The 16,576-nt window shown below is 46.1% G+C and overlaps 1 protein-coding gene across 5 annotated transcripts in view; it reads left to right on the forward strand.

The window, feature by feature from the left end:
- Positions 1 to 2,749: 2,749 nt before the first annotated feature.
- ANKRD26 (ankyrin repeat domain containing 26) overlaps positions 2,750 to 16,576 on the forward strand; it is a 65,030-nt gene continuing 51,203 nt past the window's right edge. For all 5 annotated transcript variants that reach the window (XM_068932498.1, XM_068932507.1, XM_068932514.1 and 2 more), the window contains exons 1-7: positions 2,750 to 3,173; positions 9,987 to 10,101; positions 10,341 to 10,514; positions 10,595 to 10,701; positions 11,213 to 11,350; positions 11,911 to 12,059; positions 15,581 to 15,631. In XM_068932498.1, coding sequence (XP_068788599.1) covers positions 2,965 to 3,173; positions 9,987 to 10,101; positions 10,341 to 10,514; positions 10,595 to 10,701; positions 11,213 to 11,350; positions 11,911 to 12,059; positions 15,581 to 15,631 — 943 coding nt within the window. In that variant the 5' untranslated portion in view covers positions 2,750 to 2,964. The remainder of the gene's footprint in view (positions 3,174 to 9,986; positions 10,102 to 10,340; positions 10,515 to 10,594; positions 10,702 to 11,212; positions 11,351 to 11,910; positions 12,060 to 15,580; positions 15,632 to 16,576) is intronic.

Here is a 16,576-nt window from a genome sequence, read left to right on the forward strand (position 1 = left end):
TGGTTAATAATGAATTACCAATTCCTGACTTGCCTATATGTCTGTATCTGTGGGCTTCATCAGACACCACTTATATTCAAAGCATGAAACTATAAATTCACCTTTTCCTTTTTTCCATAACCTAAATGAAAACATTAATCATTCTGAACACAATGGTGCAAATTCCAATGGAGAACTGAAAAAAAAAAATTAACCATATATGTATGGTATTTAATTTCTATGTGCAAATCCCCTAAGTAAGAAAGAAAACAGATCTGACTATGCCCTTATTCCAGGATGCTCCAGGACACATGCTCCCCTGAGAGGGGGAGAGAAGGGAGAAAAAAAAAAAAAAAAAAAAAGAGATTTCAAAGGAGCTATTTCTTCCTGGAAAGAACACAGGGATGGATAGTGTCTACTCTGTGTTGCCATGTCATAAATTAAAAACTTGACATTCTTCTAAGATATCTGGAAGAAAATGAATATATCCAACAGTGGAACTCAGAGAAACTGAACCCAGAACTGAGACTAAGAAGCTGTATTGGAAGACAAGAGTTTCTGTAATTGTGTATTATACAGGTCTGACTTTGCAAAAGCATTTGCCATGGTGTAATATTTTAGTCTTCCTGTAAAGAAAAAAAAAAAGAATTTTGCTGTACATTTCTCCCTTAATCAGCTGGGCTAGTTAAAGCAACGCTCTCAAAATTTAGGTTTTGCAAGTTGGATTTACTTGGCTGTGGTTTAAGCAAAGGAGTTTTTCTATCTTATGGGTTTGGCTATTTTAAATTTAGCTCTTCCTTCCAATGCTTTTCCTTTTTTAGCTCTTCCTTCTAGAGATCAGGTCTGAAACAACAGCAGAGTGCTAATACACAGAGAATCAATGAATTAAACTAACTGTAGATAAGTCACTTTGGTTCAGGAGAACAGTAGTGCAATAGACTTAAGCTCTGAAGAGTAATTCTGAAAAGGAACATGAAGGCTTTAGTAGCTGTGTTGTTATCAGTGATAAAGCAATACGAAGTATTTTGAAGGGCTGAACCCCCTCTCTAAACCGGCACTGCAATCCTGCCCCATAGCAATAAATACTTTCACAGCTAGTTATGTTTCTATTAGAGGGAGACACTTCCTTGTGTTTTAATTAGCTTTCGTTTACCATCTCTTCATTTTTCACACACAAATTCAGACGCAGCAAGCAGTTTCTAAACAAAGGAAAAATTGTTCACAGACTTTACCAATAATAGTCTTAGTAAGGTGTTCCATTAGCCAGATAGCCTAGGGAATAGTGTATTATGGCATTTCTCACAATTCACACAGTGCCATTTAGTAAGGCTTCACAACTCTGAACTATCTAGCAGTATCACTGTAGCAGCACAATATTGAAAATGATCCCTGAATTATCTATACTGTAGGTGTGATCTTTGTGTGCATGTGTATTTTTTGTGGCAGGTGCCAAATCAGCCACATTTACTACAAAGTCATATTCTGATACTGTCAGGAGGAGGGCATGTGCTAAATGATGTCTGGAAAGTCTTCCTCCACCATATTTCCTATGATATTAATCCTCACTGTTTGTTCCTTAGGCATCTATTTAGCCAACCCAGTTGCCTGGAAACAGTACTCAAATCAGCAGTACTGCTAAATAAAGGGGGGCATGAGCTTAATATCTATTATTTTGCCCATAATTCCTTGAGGAGATTTTCTCATTCTGCACTATTATAACTTTTTCAGTTTGTTTACTTTGCTTTTAAAAGGCTACTACGCCAATCTACATGGTGTACTCTCAGCACAAAACCTAGCTAGGGTCAGCTTGGAATTGCTGTTGCCATTTACATTAACACTTCCATTAACTTCAGAACAGCTACCCCCAGAGTATTTTGTGGAGTACATAATTCCCCAGACTCCCAAATTATCTGCTGACAGGTTAGCCCTGGAAGTTACAAATTTGTAATTTACACATGGATGCATTTGGCTAGAGAAATAGCCAAGGTGTCAGCTTTGCCTGACCCAACCTCACAGCCTGGGCTCTGAGGAGAAATAAGTGATTTCCTTCGTGTTTTGATACACCTACTAAATAACTCACACGGGCAGACCAAGAACTGACCCTGAAGACATGCACGCTGACATACTGGTGGATAATTAAGCAATGCCAGGCTATGTTTTCAGGCCAAGGTTGAGAGAGCAGCCCTCAGGAGAGCACCTAGAGCTAACAGAAAGGAAAAACCCGAGAACAAGGATCTGCAAACCCTCTCCCCTCCGTTCACACCCGGGACACCGCGGTGCATAGGGCGGCGGGAGGCAGCGCAGGCGACAGCGAAGCCGGGGGGCGCCCGCTCCGGGGCGCGGCACTGCGCGGCCCGGCCGTGACAAAGAGCCCCCGGGCGTGAGGCGCCTCCAGGCTCGCCCGGCCTCGCGACCGCCCCCGCCAGCCGCAGAGGCGCCCCAACGGCAGGGGACAACGCACCCACCCGCCCGCGCCAGCCGGTCCCGGTGGCAGCGCTGCAGCAGCTCGCGCCACAGCGGGGGTCGCGCGCCACCTGGAGACTCACCACGGCGAAGCACCGCCGGCACCCACCTGCCGCGATCCGGCTCGCCCGGCTCGGCCCGGCCCGGCCCGGCCCTTAGGGAGCTGCACAAGCGCAGACTAGGCTGAGGCGGGCTGGGCTGGGCTGGCCCCTCCCGCGCTCTCCAGGCCGCCACTGAGAGGCGGCAGCGCGGGGAGGAGGAGGCTTATCCTTGAGCGCTCGTACAGCGCCCGCTCGGGCCTGGGGCCAGTTGCGCATGCGCACAGCCTCCGGAGCCGGCGGCCCTTAGTGCTGTCGCCGCCGCTGCCTTCGGCCGGCGCCTCTGCCCCCGGCGCGGGGGCTCCAAGCCCGCCACCCCCGGCCCCGCAGCCCGCCGGGGCTCAGCCCCGCAGCAGCTGGCCCGGGCCGCGGCCCCTGCTCGGGGCTCGTCTCCGCTGTCCGCCGCCCGCGTCCCCGCCGCAGCATGAAGAGGCTCTTCGGGTTCGGGAGGAAGAGGAAGGGGCAGCCGCCGTCGCCGTCCGGCAGCGCGTCCCTGCCCTGCCTCCCTGGTGCCTACGAGCTCCGGGAGAAGGAGCTGGGCAAGCTGCACCGCGCGGCCGCCAGCGGCGACCTGGCCCAAGTGCGGCAGGGGCTGAAGAAATGCAGCGTCGACGGGCGGGACAAGGCGAAGCGGTGAGGGGGGGCGGCGCGAGGGGCCCTGAGCGCATGGGGGGGGAGGCGGAGCTCGGAGGGCGGCCGCGGCGCGAGGGGCGCTCGCGGGAGACCCCGGGCGCCGCCGCAGCCCCAGCGACAAGCGGCCACTTTCCTGTGAAGAGCAAGAAGGCTGGCTCCGCGCCGGAGCCCTGCGCTCGACAGGGTCTGGAAATCCTTTGGAAGCTGGTGGACTTCTGCTATCAGAAGCCCTCCAGTTCTGCCTTGAGTGCGAGTGTTGTGCTAGTCCGTTGGCCTTGGCCTTCTTAGTGCCCTCCTTCTCCTTCCCGGAGTAGTTTTTCCTTGCCTGGGGGAGCAGGAGTGGAAAGGAGCTGTGAAGTGCCTTGTGAGATGACCAGCCCTTCCCCAGCAGCACTCCTACCTGGAGGAGCAGCAGCCTGACAAAGGTGGGCAGGGGATGGAGCCTCACAGCCAGTCCTCTCCAGTCACACTTTGAAGTCCGAGGGCTGTGATGAGCCTCTCTGCGGGCTCCGTGTGCTGGTTTGGTAGCTGAGCGCAGTTGGGGCTTCTTTGGGATCACAGGCACGTGACGTGAGGTCCCTGTTTCAAAGTCCACGTGTGGCTGGGACTTGCTCTTCAATTCAGGCAGTCAGCACTGCAGGGCCAGCGCTGCAGCAGCTGCCGAGTGCCCTTTTCCTGAAAAATGCCTTTTCCTCTGTAGTTAGTCCTGATTTGGCATGATATCATCTAGTCTAGTGGAAGCTGAGTAAAGCCCTTGCTGAACCTGCTCCAGTCAGGGCGTGTATAAAGGCTTCTGGTAACGAATCTGGCATATATGTCACTGTGTAATGGTGGAGAAAAGCACATGAATGTATGTATTTTCTGCTGGTGATGTGATGATAAGGATGTTTGTGCAGCTCAGTGGGTCTTCTGTGACAAAGTGCTTCCTGGAGGCTAGCACTGAACCTGTGTCAGGTGCCTGGAAGAACGAAGGTGATTCTGGAGAAAGAGGTCAGACAGAGCACATAAGAGGAAGTTTTAAGACCCAAGATTTGTGCCTGATACAGAAGTTTGGCTGGCTCCTAGACTGTCCTGAAGATTAGACTTTTGTCAGCCAGTTAGCCCCTTGCCCTGAAACACCTAGATTTGTAGCAGATGCAAGGAAGAGCATTGAAACACACAGGCCTTCGTATTCTGGGTTCGTACTTGAGTGTTGCCAGGCAGTATTTGTTTATGTAGCTTGAGATGGGTTTGTATAAGGCAAACTGAGTGTATAGCTTTTGTCAATTTTACTTGACTGTGCCATTCATCCTGTGAGGTGCCAAATGGCATTCATAGAAAATAGCTGCTTAATGTTTCTCTCTTTTCTTCTTCTTCTTCTTCCCCCCCCTCCCCCTTTCTAGCTACCTTTTCTCTTTCCCTATGGCTGAGTCAGTCATCAGGTCTTAGCAAATCCTGGTCTGAGGTTTATGCTTGGTTAGTTTTTGCATTTTCAGTTAGGTGGGTTTTTTGTTTTTCTCTTTTTGTTTTTGGAAAGCTTTACTTCTCCTGCAAAAATTTCCTCTTGTGTATCATTCATGCCATTGTTAGTTTTAGTTTTCTGGCTGGGTAAAATAAAGTAACACAGTATGAAGGCCAAGAAGACAGACAATATAAGTAGAATGAAGCAATGTGATGCTTTTAGCATAAAAATACCACTGCTGAAAAGCTGTAAAACAGAAAGATTCTATGAGAGTGGTTCAGTGGACAGTCTGTCTCCTGCAGCAGCTCATGGATACTACAATGGTTGCAGGCTCACTTATTCCCTGTAAGCACTTGTTGGTGTGATATGAATTCTGAGTAACCACCCAGTGCAATCATGTGTTTCAGAATTGCACCCTGTTCTCCAAGGACTGGAAAGGTTCACAGCATTGGAAACTGATGAGAAGAACAGGAAGCCTGGGTAGTAATAGCTGAAATACACGCATTCTTCATGTAAATCACAGAATCACAGAATCGTTTAGGTTGGAAGGGACCTCTGGAGATAGTCTAGTCCAACCGCCCTGCTCAAGCAGCATCACCTAAAGCACATTGCACAGGATTGCGTCCAGGAGGGTTTTGAATATCTCCAGGGAAGGAGACTCCACTACCTCTCTGGGAAACCTCTTGCAGTGCTCAGTCACCCTCACAGGAAAGACATTTTTCCTCAGGTTCAGATGGAACTGCCTGTGGTTCAGTTTGTGCCCGTTGCCTCTCGTCCTGTCGCTGGACACCACAGAGAAGAGGCTGGCCTCATCCTCTTGACACTCCCCCTTCAGATACTTGTACACGTTTGTGAGATCACCTCTCAGTCTACTCTTCTCCAGACTGAACAGGCCCAGCTCTCGCAGTCTTTCCTCATAGCAGAGATGCTCCAGTCCCCTCTTCATCTTCCTAGCCCTCCGCTGGACTCTCTCCAGGAGTGCCATGTCTCTCTTGTACTGGGGAGCCCAGAACTGGACACAGTACTCCAGGGGAGGCCTCACCAGGGCTGAGTAGAGGGGCAGGATCACCTCCCTCGACCTGCTGGCAACACTCTGCCTAATGCACCCCAGGATCCCATTGGCCTTCCTGGCCACAAGGGCACATTGCTGCCTCATGCTTGACTTGTTGTCCACCAGCACTGCCAGGTCCTTCTCGGCAGAGCTGCTTTCCAGCAGGTCAACCCCCAGCCTGTACTGGTGCATGGGATTATTCCTGCCTAGGTGCAGGCCCCTGCACTTGCCTTTGTTGAACTTCATGAGGTTCCTCTCCGCCCACCTCTCCAGCCTGTCCACGTCCCTCTGCATGGCAGCACAGTCTTCTGGGGTGTTAGCCTCTCCCCCCAGTTTAGTATCATCAGCAAACTTGCTGAGGGTGCACTCTGTCCCTTCCTCCAGGTCATTGATGAATACATTGAACAAGACTGGACCCAGGACTGACCCCTGGGGGACACTGCTAGCTACAGGCTACTAGATTCTGCGCCACTGACCACAACCCTCTGAGCTCGGCCAGCCAGCCAGTTCTCAATTGTGCAGGGATGCGACAAGGAAGGCTAAGGCCCAGTTGGAATTAAATCTGGCAAGGGATGTCAAGGACAACAAGAAGGGGTTTTTCAAATACATCGATAGCAAAAGGAAGACTAGGGAAAACATGGGCCCACTGCTGAATGGGGTGGGTGCCCTGGTGACGAAAGATACGGAGAAGGCAGAGTTGCTGAATGCCTTCTTTGCTTCAGTCTTCACTGCTAAGGCCAGACCTCAGGAATTCCAGACCTTGGAGACAAGAGAGGAAGTCTGGAGAAAGGAAGACTCTCCCTTGGTTGAGGAGGATCAGGTTAGAGATCTTTTGTCCAAACTTGACATCCATAAATCCATGGGCCCCGATGGGATGCACCCACGAGTGCTGAGGGAGATGGCAGATGTTATCGCTAGGCCACTCTCCATCATCTTTGAAAGGTCCTGGAGATCAGGAGAGGTGCCTGAGGACTGGAAGAAAGCCAATGTCACTCTAGCTTTCAAAAAGGGCAAGAAGGAGGAGCCAGGAAACTACAGGCCTGTCAGCCTCACCTCCATCCCTGGAAAGGTCCATTCTGGAGGCCTTAACTAAGCTTTCTGTGATGGAATGAGTGGCTGGGTAGATGAGGGCAGAGCAGTGGGTGTTGTCTACCTGGACTTCAGCAAGGCTTTGGACACTGCCTCGCATCCCATCCTCATAGGGAAACTCAGGAAGTGTGGGTTGTATGAGTGGACGGTGAGGTGGATTGAGAACTGGCTGGCTGGCCGAGCTCAGAGGGTTGTGGTCAGTGGCGCAGAATCTAGTAGCCTGTAGCTAGCAGTGTCCCCCAGGGGTCAGTGCTGGGTCCAGTCTTGTTCAATGTATTCATCAATGACCTGGAGGAAGGGACAGAGTGCACCCTCAGCAAGTTTGCTGATGATACTAAACTGGGAGGAGAGACTAACACCCCAGAAGACTGTGCTGCCATGCAGAGGGACGTGGACAGGCTGGAGAGGTGGGCGGAGAGGAACCTCATGAAGTTCAACAAAGGCAAGTGCAGGGGCCTGCACCTAGGCAGGAATAATCCCATGCACCAGTACAGGCTGGGGGTTGACCTGCTGGAAAGCAGCTCTGCCGAGAAGGACCTGGCAGTGCTGGTGGACAAGTCAAGCATGAGGCAGCAATGTGCCCTTGTGGCCAGGAAGGCCAATGGGATCCTGGGGTGCATTAGGCAGAGTGTTGCCAGCAGGTCGAGGGAGGTGATCCTGCCCCTCTCCTCAGCCCTGGGGAGGCCTCCCCTGGAGTACTGTGTCCAGTTCTGGGCTCCCCAGTACAAGAGAGACATGGCACTCCTGGAGAGAGTCCAGCGGAGGGCTAGGAAGATGAAGAGGGGACTGGAGCATCTCTGCTATGAGGAAAGACTGCGAGAGCTGGGCCTGTTCAGTCTGGAGAAGAGTAGACTGAGAGGTGATCTCACAAACGTGTACAAGTATCTGAAGGGGGAGTGTCAAGAGGATGAGGCCAGCCTCTTCTCTGTGGTGTCCAGCGACAGGACGAGAGGCAACGGGCACAAACTGAACCACAGGCAGTTCCATCTGAACCTGAGGAAAAATGTCTTTCCTGTGAGGGTGACTGAGCACTGCAAGAGGTTTCCCAGAGAGGTAGTGGAGTCTCCTTCCCTGGAGATATTCAAAACCCTCCTGGATGCAATCCTGTGCAATGTGCTTTAGGTGATGCTGCTTGAGCAGGGCGGTTGGACTAGACTATCTCCAGAGGTCCCTTCCAACCTAAACGATTCTGTGATTCTGTGATTCTGTGATTGTTTGAAGTAGGTGTCACCTATCTGTCACTTCCTCATGGTCTTAGTGCACTGTTATTGTGCAGCTGCTTAGGCATAATAAACCCTTCTTGTCTGTCATGTGGGTGATCAGTGTCGGATTGCAGTAGCGGTGGTGGCAACAGCAGTGGCATCCAGGTGGGGTCACCAGGAGTGGGTGACAAAAGAGATTTGGTATTGCTGGAGTTCTGGCTTTCCTTGGACAGAAAACTAAAGGCTCTGACTCTCCCTGCCAGCCTGTTCCTCGTAGTGAATTTTCTGTGAAGCTCTAGCAGGCCCTTACTCCAAGCAGGGAGATCTCCTTTCCTATTGGCAGACTAAGAGGCTTGGTTGAGGAGGGTAGAAACGGGGTAGGTTTTCTGGAGTTTTGTTTGCAGAGCTTCAGGAGTGTGATGTTTCCTACTGCATGGCAGCAGCAGTTTTTAGAAGTTCCTGTGTTCCTGCATAGTGGCATAGATGCTCGGTTGCATCGGCTGCATCAGTTGTCATTTGCCTGTGTGAACTGTTTGCGGTTTTGCTAGCATGCCATGCTGGTTACATTTCAGGTAATCAGAGCCAGATATTTGCTGAGAGATGAGGGATGCTCCATATTCACAGGGGGTTTTTCTATATAAGTGGTTGTAGTCACTTTTGAGTGACCCTATCCTTGCTACTGCTGCTGGTTCTCTGTCTCTAGCAAGAAATCATGAGTCCTTTCTAGTTTTGCATGTTTGTTTTGTCCCCATCCTTGTTCCCTTGTAGGAAGCCTTTTCTTGGAGGAGGCTTATCAGCTGCCCTGTAACAGGAAGTATCCACATTACAAACGTCTGCGTTTTTGCAATACATGTCGCTGCTTTTGTGCGCTTGTCCCTTTCCATTCCCACCGAATCAGTGAGCCCTTGTAGCCATGCCTCTAGGCAGGGCCCAGAAACAACTGCAAGATTAGATGAGCTTCCCTAAAATCAGAGAAGGTACTCACATGCAGCAAGGTGGTTTTAAATGGTACTCTCGGTCCTTGAAGAACTACAGGCTTATTATTGCGTGACCCTCGAGGATGGAAGATCCTGGCTGTTGTCTAGTGAGTGCATCTGCTGTTCTGCTGGGACAGAGCAATGGGCATTGAGTCTTATGAGCAGGGCCCAGCTTGTGCTGCTTTCAGTCTGTGGTGAAAGGTGCAGGATGGGAGGACTTATGGGGTGACTATTTCTTTCAGTGCAAGCAGGCTGAGTAGCTGCCACCAGAACTAAGATGTTCTGCAGTTGGAAGGACTGCCTTTCTGCAAGGCAAGGCTTTGACTTAAGGACAAAATTCAGTGCCATTTCCTTCAGCTGGTGAGGGACTGTGGAAAGGCACTGCTTTGGAGGGGCCTTCCTCCAGGGTAGACTTGGTATGAGAAGGATAGTTACAAATGTCACCAGGTCAGAGCGGGACTTTGTTGCTGGGAGCGTGACAGGGTCGAGGGGGAAGGTTTCTGCTGTCGGGTTTGGTAGGTGTTGTGGAGGGCCCTTGGGAGCGAGCGCGTGCTGGTGCTTGCTGCAGCAGTAAGGCCGGGAAGAGGCCAGAGGGCGCGACTTCCCGGCAAGGCCAGCAGCGAGGGGATGTTCTGGTGTTATAAAAGGCACGTGCTGGGCCTGCGGCCCGCTGCTGTGGCGTGAGTGGTCCTGGCAGCAGGTGGAGGTTGCCTTGCCGTAGGCTGGAGGTGCGCAAGCCTTGCTCTTGCTTGCTGGGCTGCGTGCGTAGTGGTGTTGGAGGTAGTGACCAATCATCTGGGTGCAAGAATCTGTACAGATTCACTTCCACAGCTGAGGAAGTGTGTTCTTAAAATCCTTAATGGCATACGTATGTTTTACAAGCCAGTCTCAGGTTTCAGGCATGAAACTGATGTCATTGGTAATGCAAAACAACCCCCCTTCTTTAAGCTTTTTTTTTTTGGTAAACAGAACTTGTGGCCCTATCCATATAACGTAGGTAGAAACAATCTCTTCCGTTGTCTGTCATGTTAATCTAATATATTTATGTTTTAGGACACCTCTGCATCTTGCTTGTGCTAATGGACATTCGGAGGTTGTTATGTATTTAGTAGAAAACAAGTGCAAGCTAAATCTTTGTGACAGCGATAACAGATCACCATTGATGAAGGTACGAGATATGTTATCCTGTTGTATGCAATGCTTATGAATCATTGAATAATACGTCTTGCATGATTCTTTACCTAGAATTGTGTAGCAACTGTGTTGTGATCAGCCATCGAATAAGCATATGTTACCTAATCTTTGAATGCATTATTGTTATCCAATGTTGGTAAGATGTGGGAATTCCAATAGAGCGGAAATTTAATTGTTGGAAAAATGTCTTCTTGTTTCCCGTGTGGTTGGCAGGCAGTGCAGTGCCAGCACGAAGGCTGCGTCGCCATTCTGCTAGCGCATGGCGCCGACGCTAACCTTGCGGATGCTAACGGCAACACTGCCCTTCACCTGGCTGCCCTTGCTCCTAACACCTGCCTAGCAGGGCAGTTACTGGCGCACAACGCCCATCTTGATGCGCAGAATAAGGTAAATTCTGACAGTTATTCAGGATGTTCTATCAAAAAGTTGCCTTTTTCAAAATCTGAGTTATTTATCTCTTCTTTCAGGAAGGATTCACCCCCCTTTCTCTTGCTGTGTCTGAACATCACGAAGAGATGGTGGAGTTCCTGCTTAGCAAAGGAGCCGACGTGCACGCTCGAGATCAGTCGGAAAGGTGAAGGGTTTGTCAAAACGGGGCGTGGAACTTTTCAGTGTTCTCGAAGTTAGATTAATTAGAGAGCTGGAAATCAGCTTTGCAATGTAGCTACACAGAAGTGGTTCCCTCTGGGTGACTTCTGAAAAGTGATCTGCACTTGACTGCTGTCATGCCTCACTGGATGACTTCCACTTTCAGGACTGCCAGAAAGCATTGCCTCTGGTTGCTCTCTGTGCCCTGCAGGGACCTTGCCACTAGTTTGCCAACATTGCTGTTAGGCAGGAGCAGGTTTTTAGAACCTAGGCATAGCTGGTATGTAAGTGTTTTTTGATGTAAGAAACTTTATCTGAAAACTGAATATTTCATTATTTTGAGGCCCTCTTCCATTTTATTGTTCATGTTCGTAATACTTGATGAAATTTACTTTTATTTCATTCATTTTAAAATAAAGGGGGAAATAGAGATTAAAATAATGCCAGTGAAATGTCTGTATCAACTCGTACGTTTCCTGTCATCCTGGGTGCTTTAGGACCCCACTTATGACAGCTGCTTCTGGTGGGGAGTTGAATTTAATAAAAGTTCTTCTTCGATATGGTGCTGATGTTTCCCATAAAGACATTAATGGATGGACAGCTGAGGATTATGCTGTTATTCATGGATATTCTAGGTAAATTTTTAACTTTATTGTTAGAGTTGCTAAGTTATCTGCTGTCCAAGTTGCTAATTTGTCCTAGGCTAAATGGAATCTTCTGACAATTATCATTCCTGTGTCAAGTGTGAATTTGGAAGTTGAGGAAAATTTCTATGCCAAATCCTGTGTTAGGTTTTAAATTTATGTTGCTAAGCTCCTGTCTGAGCACTACAAAGTCTGAAAAGTGTGTCTTTGGCAGGTGAAATGTATATAAACCCCTCTCCAGACCAGCACTTGACACCAAATCTAGACTTTGTTTCTTCTCCCATTTCCCTTTCTCTTAGGCTGTGTCAAGGGGAAACAGGGAAGAAGGGTGTCTGGGTATATCCTGGAGTATAAGCCCTGGTAGGAGTAAAGCGTGTTGGAAGATACTGTGGGGAAAAGATATTCCCTCCTTGCCCCGCAGGGCACAGTATAAGTGGTTCTGAAGAGGTGTAGCATGGGTAATGCTGCATGATGGCTGTTAGTATTGTCGTAAGTGGTGTATGCAAGGATGTTGTTTATAGTGACAATATTCCCTCTCTTTCTGTATATAGTGTTATTCAACACCTGGCAGACTATGCAGACGAGAAGAACATAGGAGAAGCTTTTGCAGGCAGTGCAAAAGGCGCGCCAGTGCTTAGCGCTCCTCACAAGGCAGGAGCTGCTGCGTTTGCGTTGGGTGCACCTGCTGCGGACAGAGGAGGTAGGAGACTTAACTGTGGAGGAGCTGAGGAGGAGAATGCCTACAGCCTTTTCTTTTGGTGGCTTGTATTGTTGAAGCTTATTGTGGACACCTCAAATGGAGTAGCACACACAGTTTCGTAAATGTGCTTCTGTGTTGCCAATTGGACGTGTGCCTTCTCAGGCTGTGAGGGCACTTCTAATTAGCGTGTTAGCTGCCCATTTGGAGGGTTGTTGCCTTCTGCTCGTTGGATTCCCCATGTCTATAGGTTTTTCTTTTCCTCTGCCTCCCTGTTAGGGGAAGGGAAGTAGCAGGACAGGGAAGGAACCAGAGGCTAGAGTATCTTTATTTTCAGGTGTGTACTTTTACTTATACCTGTTTGAATTTTGAAAATCCTTTACAAAAGCTATGTGTTTGTTCTTGGTAGTTAGGTTTCATCTTTGTACTGTAGGGAGTCAATAGGCAAATTTGCATGGAGTTTTTTTTTCTTCCACTTCCAGTGAATTTATGTGTGTCTTTTGATATTAGTAGAGTCAATTTTAATAAGCACAATTTAGTGAGTCACCTTATTTCTCATCCTCAGTTACAATCACTTTTGTTGAGAATTTAGATGGTTTGAGTACATATTTTGGAAGAATTATCTTTGAAAAGTGACTTCATAAACAACAGCAGTATAGTCGTAAATACAGCATCTCCTTTGACATGGTTGGTTTAACAATAAATGCATTTCTTTACTTTTTAAAATGATTTAAAAATGAACTTTAAAAATCCATATGATCTGTTGATCTAGAAGAACAATTAAATTGCCTTGTGATTAAGGAATGAACTCCTTCAGTGAGTTCATAAGAAGAAAACAAAATCGAGTCTGTGCTTATGCGCTCCAGTAGCCCTGAAAGTACCATAGCAGTTACTGTTTTAGAATACACAAAATTGTTTTTGTTTTTCTTTACATTTCAGGTCCTGCAGTAGGAAATTTTATTCATTTGTATTGTTAAGGATGCTATATTGTCATTATGTAGCATATGGGCATCAGATAGGTTTTAAACACAACTTATTACTCTTTTTAAAAAATGTATTAAGAAATATGAGCAAAAGAAAACACCGGATATTTTTCTTCCTTGACTTTTCCCAGGCACAAGAATTTAATTTAAAGCTAAATTTTATCTTTGGCTTAGGAACAAGAGCTTTGATCCAGTCAAAGATTTTTTGAAGTTTCCTGGTAGAAGATTATGTACGAGGCTTGGTACAGGTAGTTTAATTGGCAAAATGTTGCCTCTGCCTGAAAGCCACTCTCTGTTACTGCATTCAGTGCAGGTTGATATAATCACTGTGGTGTCGCATTGTAGTGTTTGACAGGCCTTGCTTATTGAAGAATAGTGTTATGTGATTTCGGAAGTGATACTGATCCTCAGAGAAATATGGGTCTTGGACAGAATAATTTGCCCCATTCCTGGGAAACTGTAGGAATAGGTTCACCAATGTTATGGAAAAATCTTCATTTGTTATGTTCGTTTGAAGAGGCATAATGAGTATGAGGAGAATGATACGTGGGTTAAGGACGTGGAGAAAGAGTATGTTCTGCTCTCAGTCTATTTCTAGTAGGGTTTGTTTTTTTGCTTGCTGTCTAGTATCTGAATCCTTATGCTGAATCTCTTATAAGATGGCACTACCATGTTGAGAGAGGGAGAGACTGGCGGCTTACTGGAAAGATTATTGGAATTAATTCTACAGTGCTCTACCCGCAGAGCAAAGCTCCTGCATCATAAAATTCCCTTTGATATACTGTAGTAACAGGCTTTGAATCTTTCACTAGAGGAGAAGGTGGGATGATCTTGAGAGAAGTATCCACCTTGGAATTGTTTGCTTTTGTTCTTCAGTGTTATTTTTCTAGGATTTTCAATCTTATCCTTATTCCTTTTCTTCTTTTGCACTTGCTTGTTAGAAGAGAATATTTTGAAGAAATAATTGAACAAATCAGTTTTTAAGAAATTAAATCCTGACTCGAATGTTTATATTTTGTCAAAACATGAACCTTTTTATTAATCAGAGACAGATTTGCAAAAACTTCCATTTGAATGGCTTCCAGCCCTTGTGTGTCTGATGACAGACTTTTTAGCTTTGAGGTTGGAATTCCTTCAGTGAAGGTAACAACTGTGCAATGCTTCCAAAAGAAATGGTCCAGTTTTCTAACATGTCTGAAGTGGAAGCTTTCATAACTACTGCAGTACATATTAGGTGTGCTGTTCTAATTAGGTGTCCAATTTCCATGTCCTGGGATCAGGAAAAGGTGTCCTATTTTCCCTTTTTAAAAAACTGAGAAGTGGAGGAGAAGGCGTGAGAAAATGTCTGCGATCCTTTCTTAACTATTTCTTAAGTGTGTGTTATTGATAGCAGGAATCCTTTCGCTGCATTGATTCCACGTATTTGTGTTAAGATCAATGTAAGCAGAACTGTCTTCTGCTCTAACTGAGACAAAAGTTAAGGCCCTGTCATGGAGGAATTTGGTATTGGGTAGCTGCAGTAATAGAACCACACCATATAGCGACATAAAATATAAAATTTATTAACTGATAGGGTTGGGTATAGCAGGTAGATAGTGATTTCTATTCTATTTCAGCAGGTAGATAGTGATTTCTATTCTATTTCTATTCTACTATTAAGACCTCTGTTCTATGACACACATAGAAACAAACAAGGCATCTTCCCTTCTTGACCATTTGTGACCTGCGCCATAACCTTATGCGAACAAGGCGTTCTCTCTGTCTGGTCACTGTGTCTGAGTTCTGGCTGGTGGCATAGTTCTTTGTTTGAACAGTTCAACATGGTAAAAAACAATCAGAACTCCCCTCTGGTCAAACTGAGATAGGTAGGGCCCATATTTGCATCATGCACCAACTGAGACAGTCTTTTAAGCTGTGCTGATTTAAGGCAACAGCTTTATTGGTGAGGATTAGAAGCTTATACTAAAACTATCACTTGAAATCAGTGAATATAAATAGCATAGTAGGTGGAAGTTATGTGGTGATGTAAGTATTGAGAGCCAAGGTTTCCTGCAAAATTTCTGGATGGTGTATCTTAAAGATTTACTTTTTGGCACCTAAAGCAATTCTGGGATGCTTGGAGGGAGGGATTTTAAGTGTGCTATATCCGTAAAGAACTCTATAAATATGAAGGAATTGCATCTGTTTTGATGGATAAGGACTAGTCAAGTTGAGAGAAGCAGCAAGTAGAGATTGGAGTTGGTGGTAAATACCTGATAATCTGTTTCAGTATTTCAAAATATTGGAATGAAAGTAACTTAGATTGAGCAAGTAAATTAAAATTAAGCTGTTTGGCATTGTTCCTTGAAAGCAGAATTCTGTAGATTATGACTCTTTCTGTATCTAGCACTTTTCTAACTGTAGACTAATAGTCATGATACATTCTCCTACTGCTATAGCTTTGTCTGTTTTTTATGTTTTTCCAAATTTTTGTGATTTCAAATTTATTCTGATGTTATTGTTTCCTCTGTCCTTTCCATGCCTTTTCCTAAATGGATATAGGAATGCAACAGTCTCCCAACCAGACATCAAGAACAAGAGAAACAGGGAAAGGTATTCTGTACAATAGCCTTTCAAATATGAAATGTCATACAGTATGCAACTATGAATACATCTACGTTGCTTATTGTGTTGGAGGTCCCTGTTTTGACAATTTGGGGCTTATAAATTATATTTCAGTTTTTTGGGTGGGAGGGAGAGTTATTTGTCTGCATGTTTGTGTGAGTCCTGTATTACTGAATTCAGTTTTTACTTTGTATTATGTCATGCGTAATAGTGCTTTTTAAAAAAAATTTGCTGGTGTGCTGTTGCTCTAGAATGGAAATGGACTTGAATTAAAGTGGAAACAAGCAATCCCCAGAGACAACTCTTTTAGGTCTTGTCTTTTATCATAGACCATCAAGGCTGTGGTTTTAGTCTGGCTGGAGTCTGTGTCATTAACTTTTTTTCCTAACTTCTAAAATGGAAATGTGACCAGATTATGATCATTGCCTATAATTTTATATATCTGGAAGCAAAAGTTTAGCTAACTTATTCAGCTGTTTCAGTTAATTCTAAGAGTACTCATTGATGATATAGCTGAAATCCCCTGTCAAAGTTTAAAACTGCTCCAGCCTAACCGCCCATTTCTAAAAGACAGGTTTCTCTACTCTGCCTGGGAGGCTAGCAGGTAAATTAGACTGATGACACTGAGTATTTAGTTTTACACACAGCATTTTTGTATAGTAATAGAATAATGCAATGTGTTTATAATTAGGAAACATTAAAAATATGCTTCTGTGTGCCTGCATTTTAATTTTTTAGCTTGTCCTCACATGGGAAGTTCCAGCATTTAAGTTTTGTCTACATGAGATTCTATAGAACGCATACACTGTATTTTATTGTTTAAAAGTACTCTTTTCAGATCAGGAGACATAATCATCAAAGTTCACTCATAAGCCCTGTCTTTAGGAAAGCCATAATTTCCATACTCGTTTATGTGCTGCTGGCAGTAGAGGA

Source organism: Struthio camelus, chromosome 1 (assembly GCF_040807025.1).
Source record: "Struthio camelus isolate bStrCam1 chromosome 1, bStrCam1.hap1, whole genome shotgun sequence".
Taxonomy (NCBI): domain Eukaryota; kingdom Metazoa; phylum Chordata; class Aves; order Struthioniformes; family Struthionidae; genus Struthio; species Struthio camelus.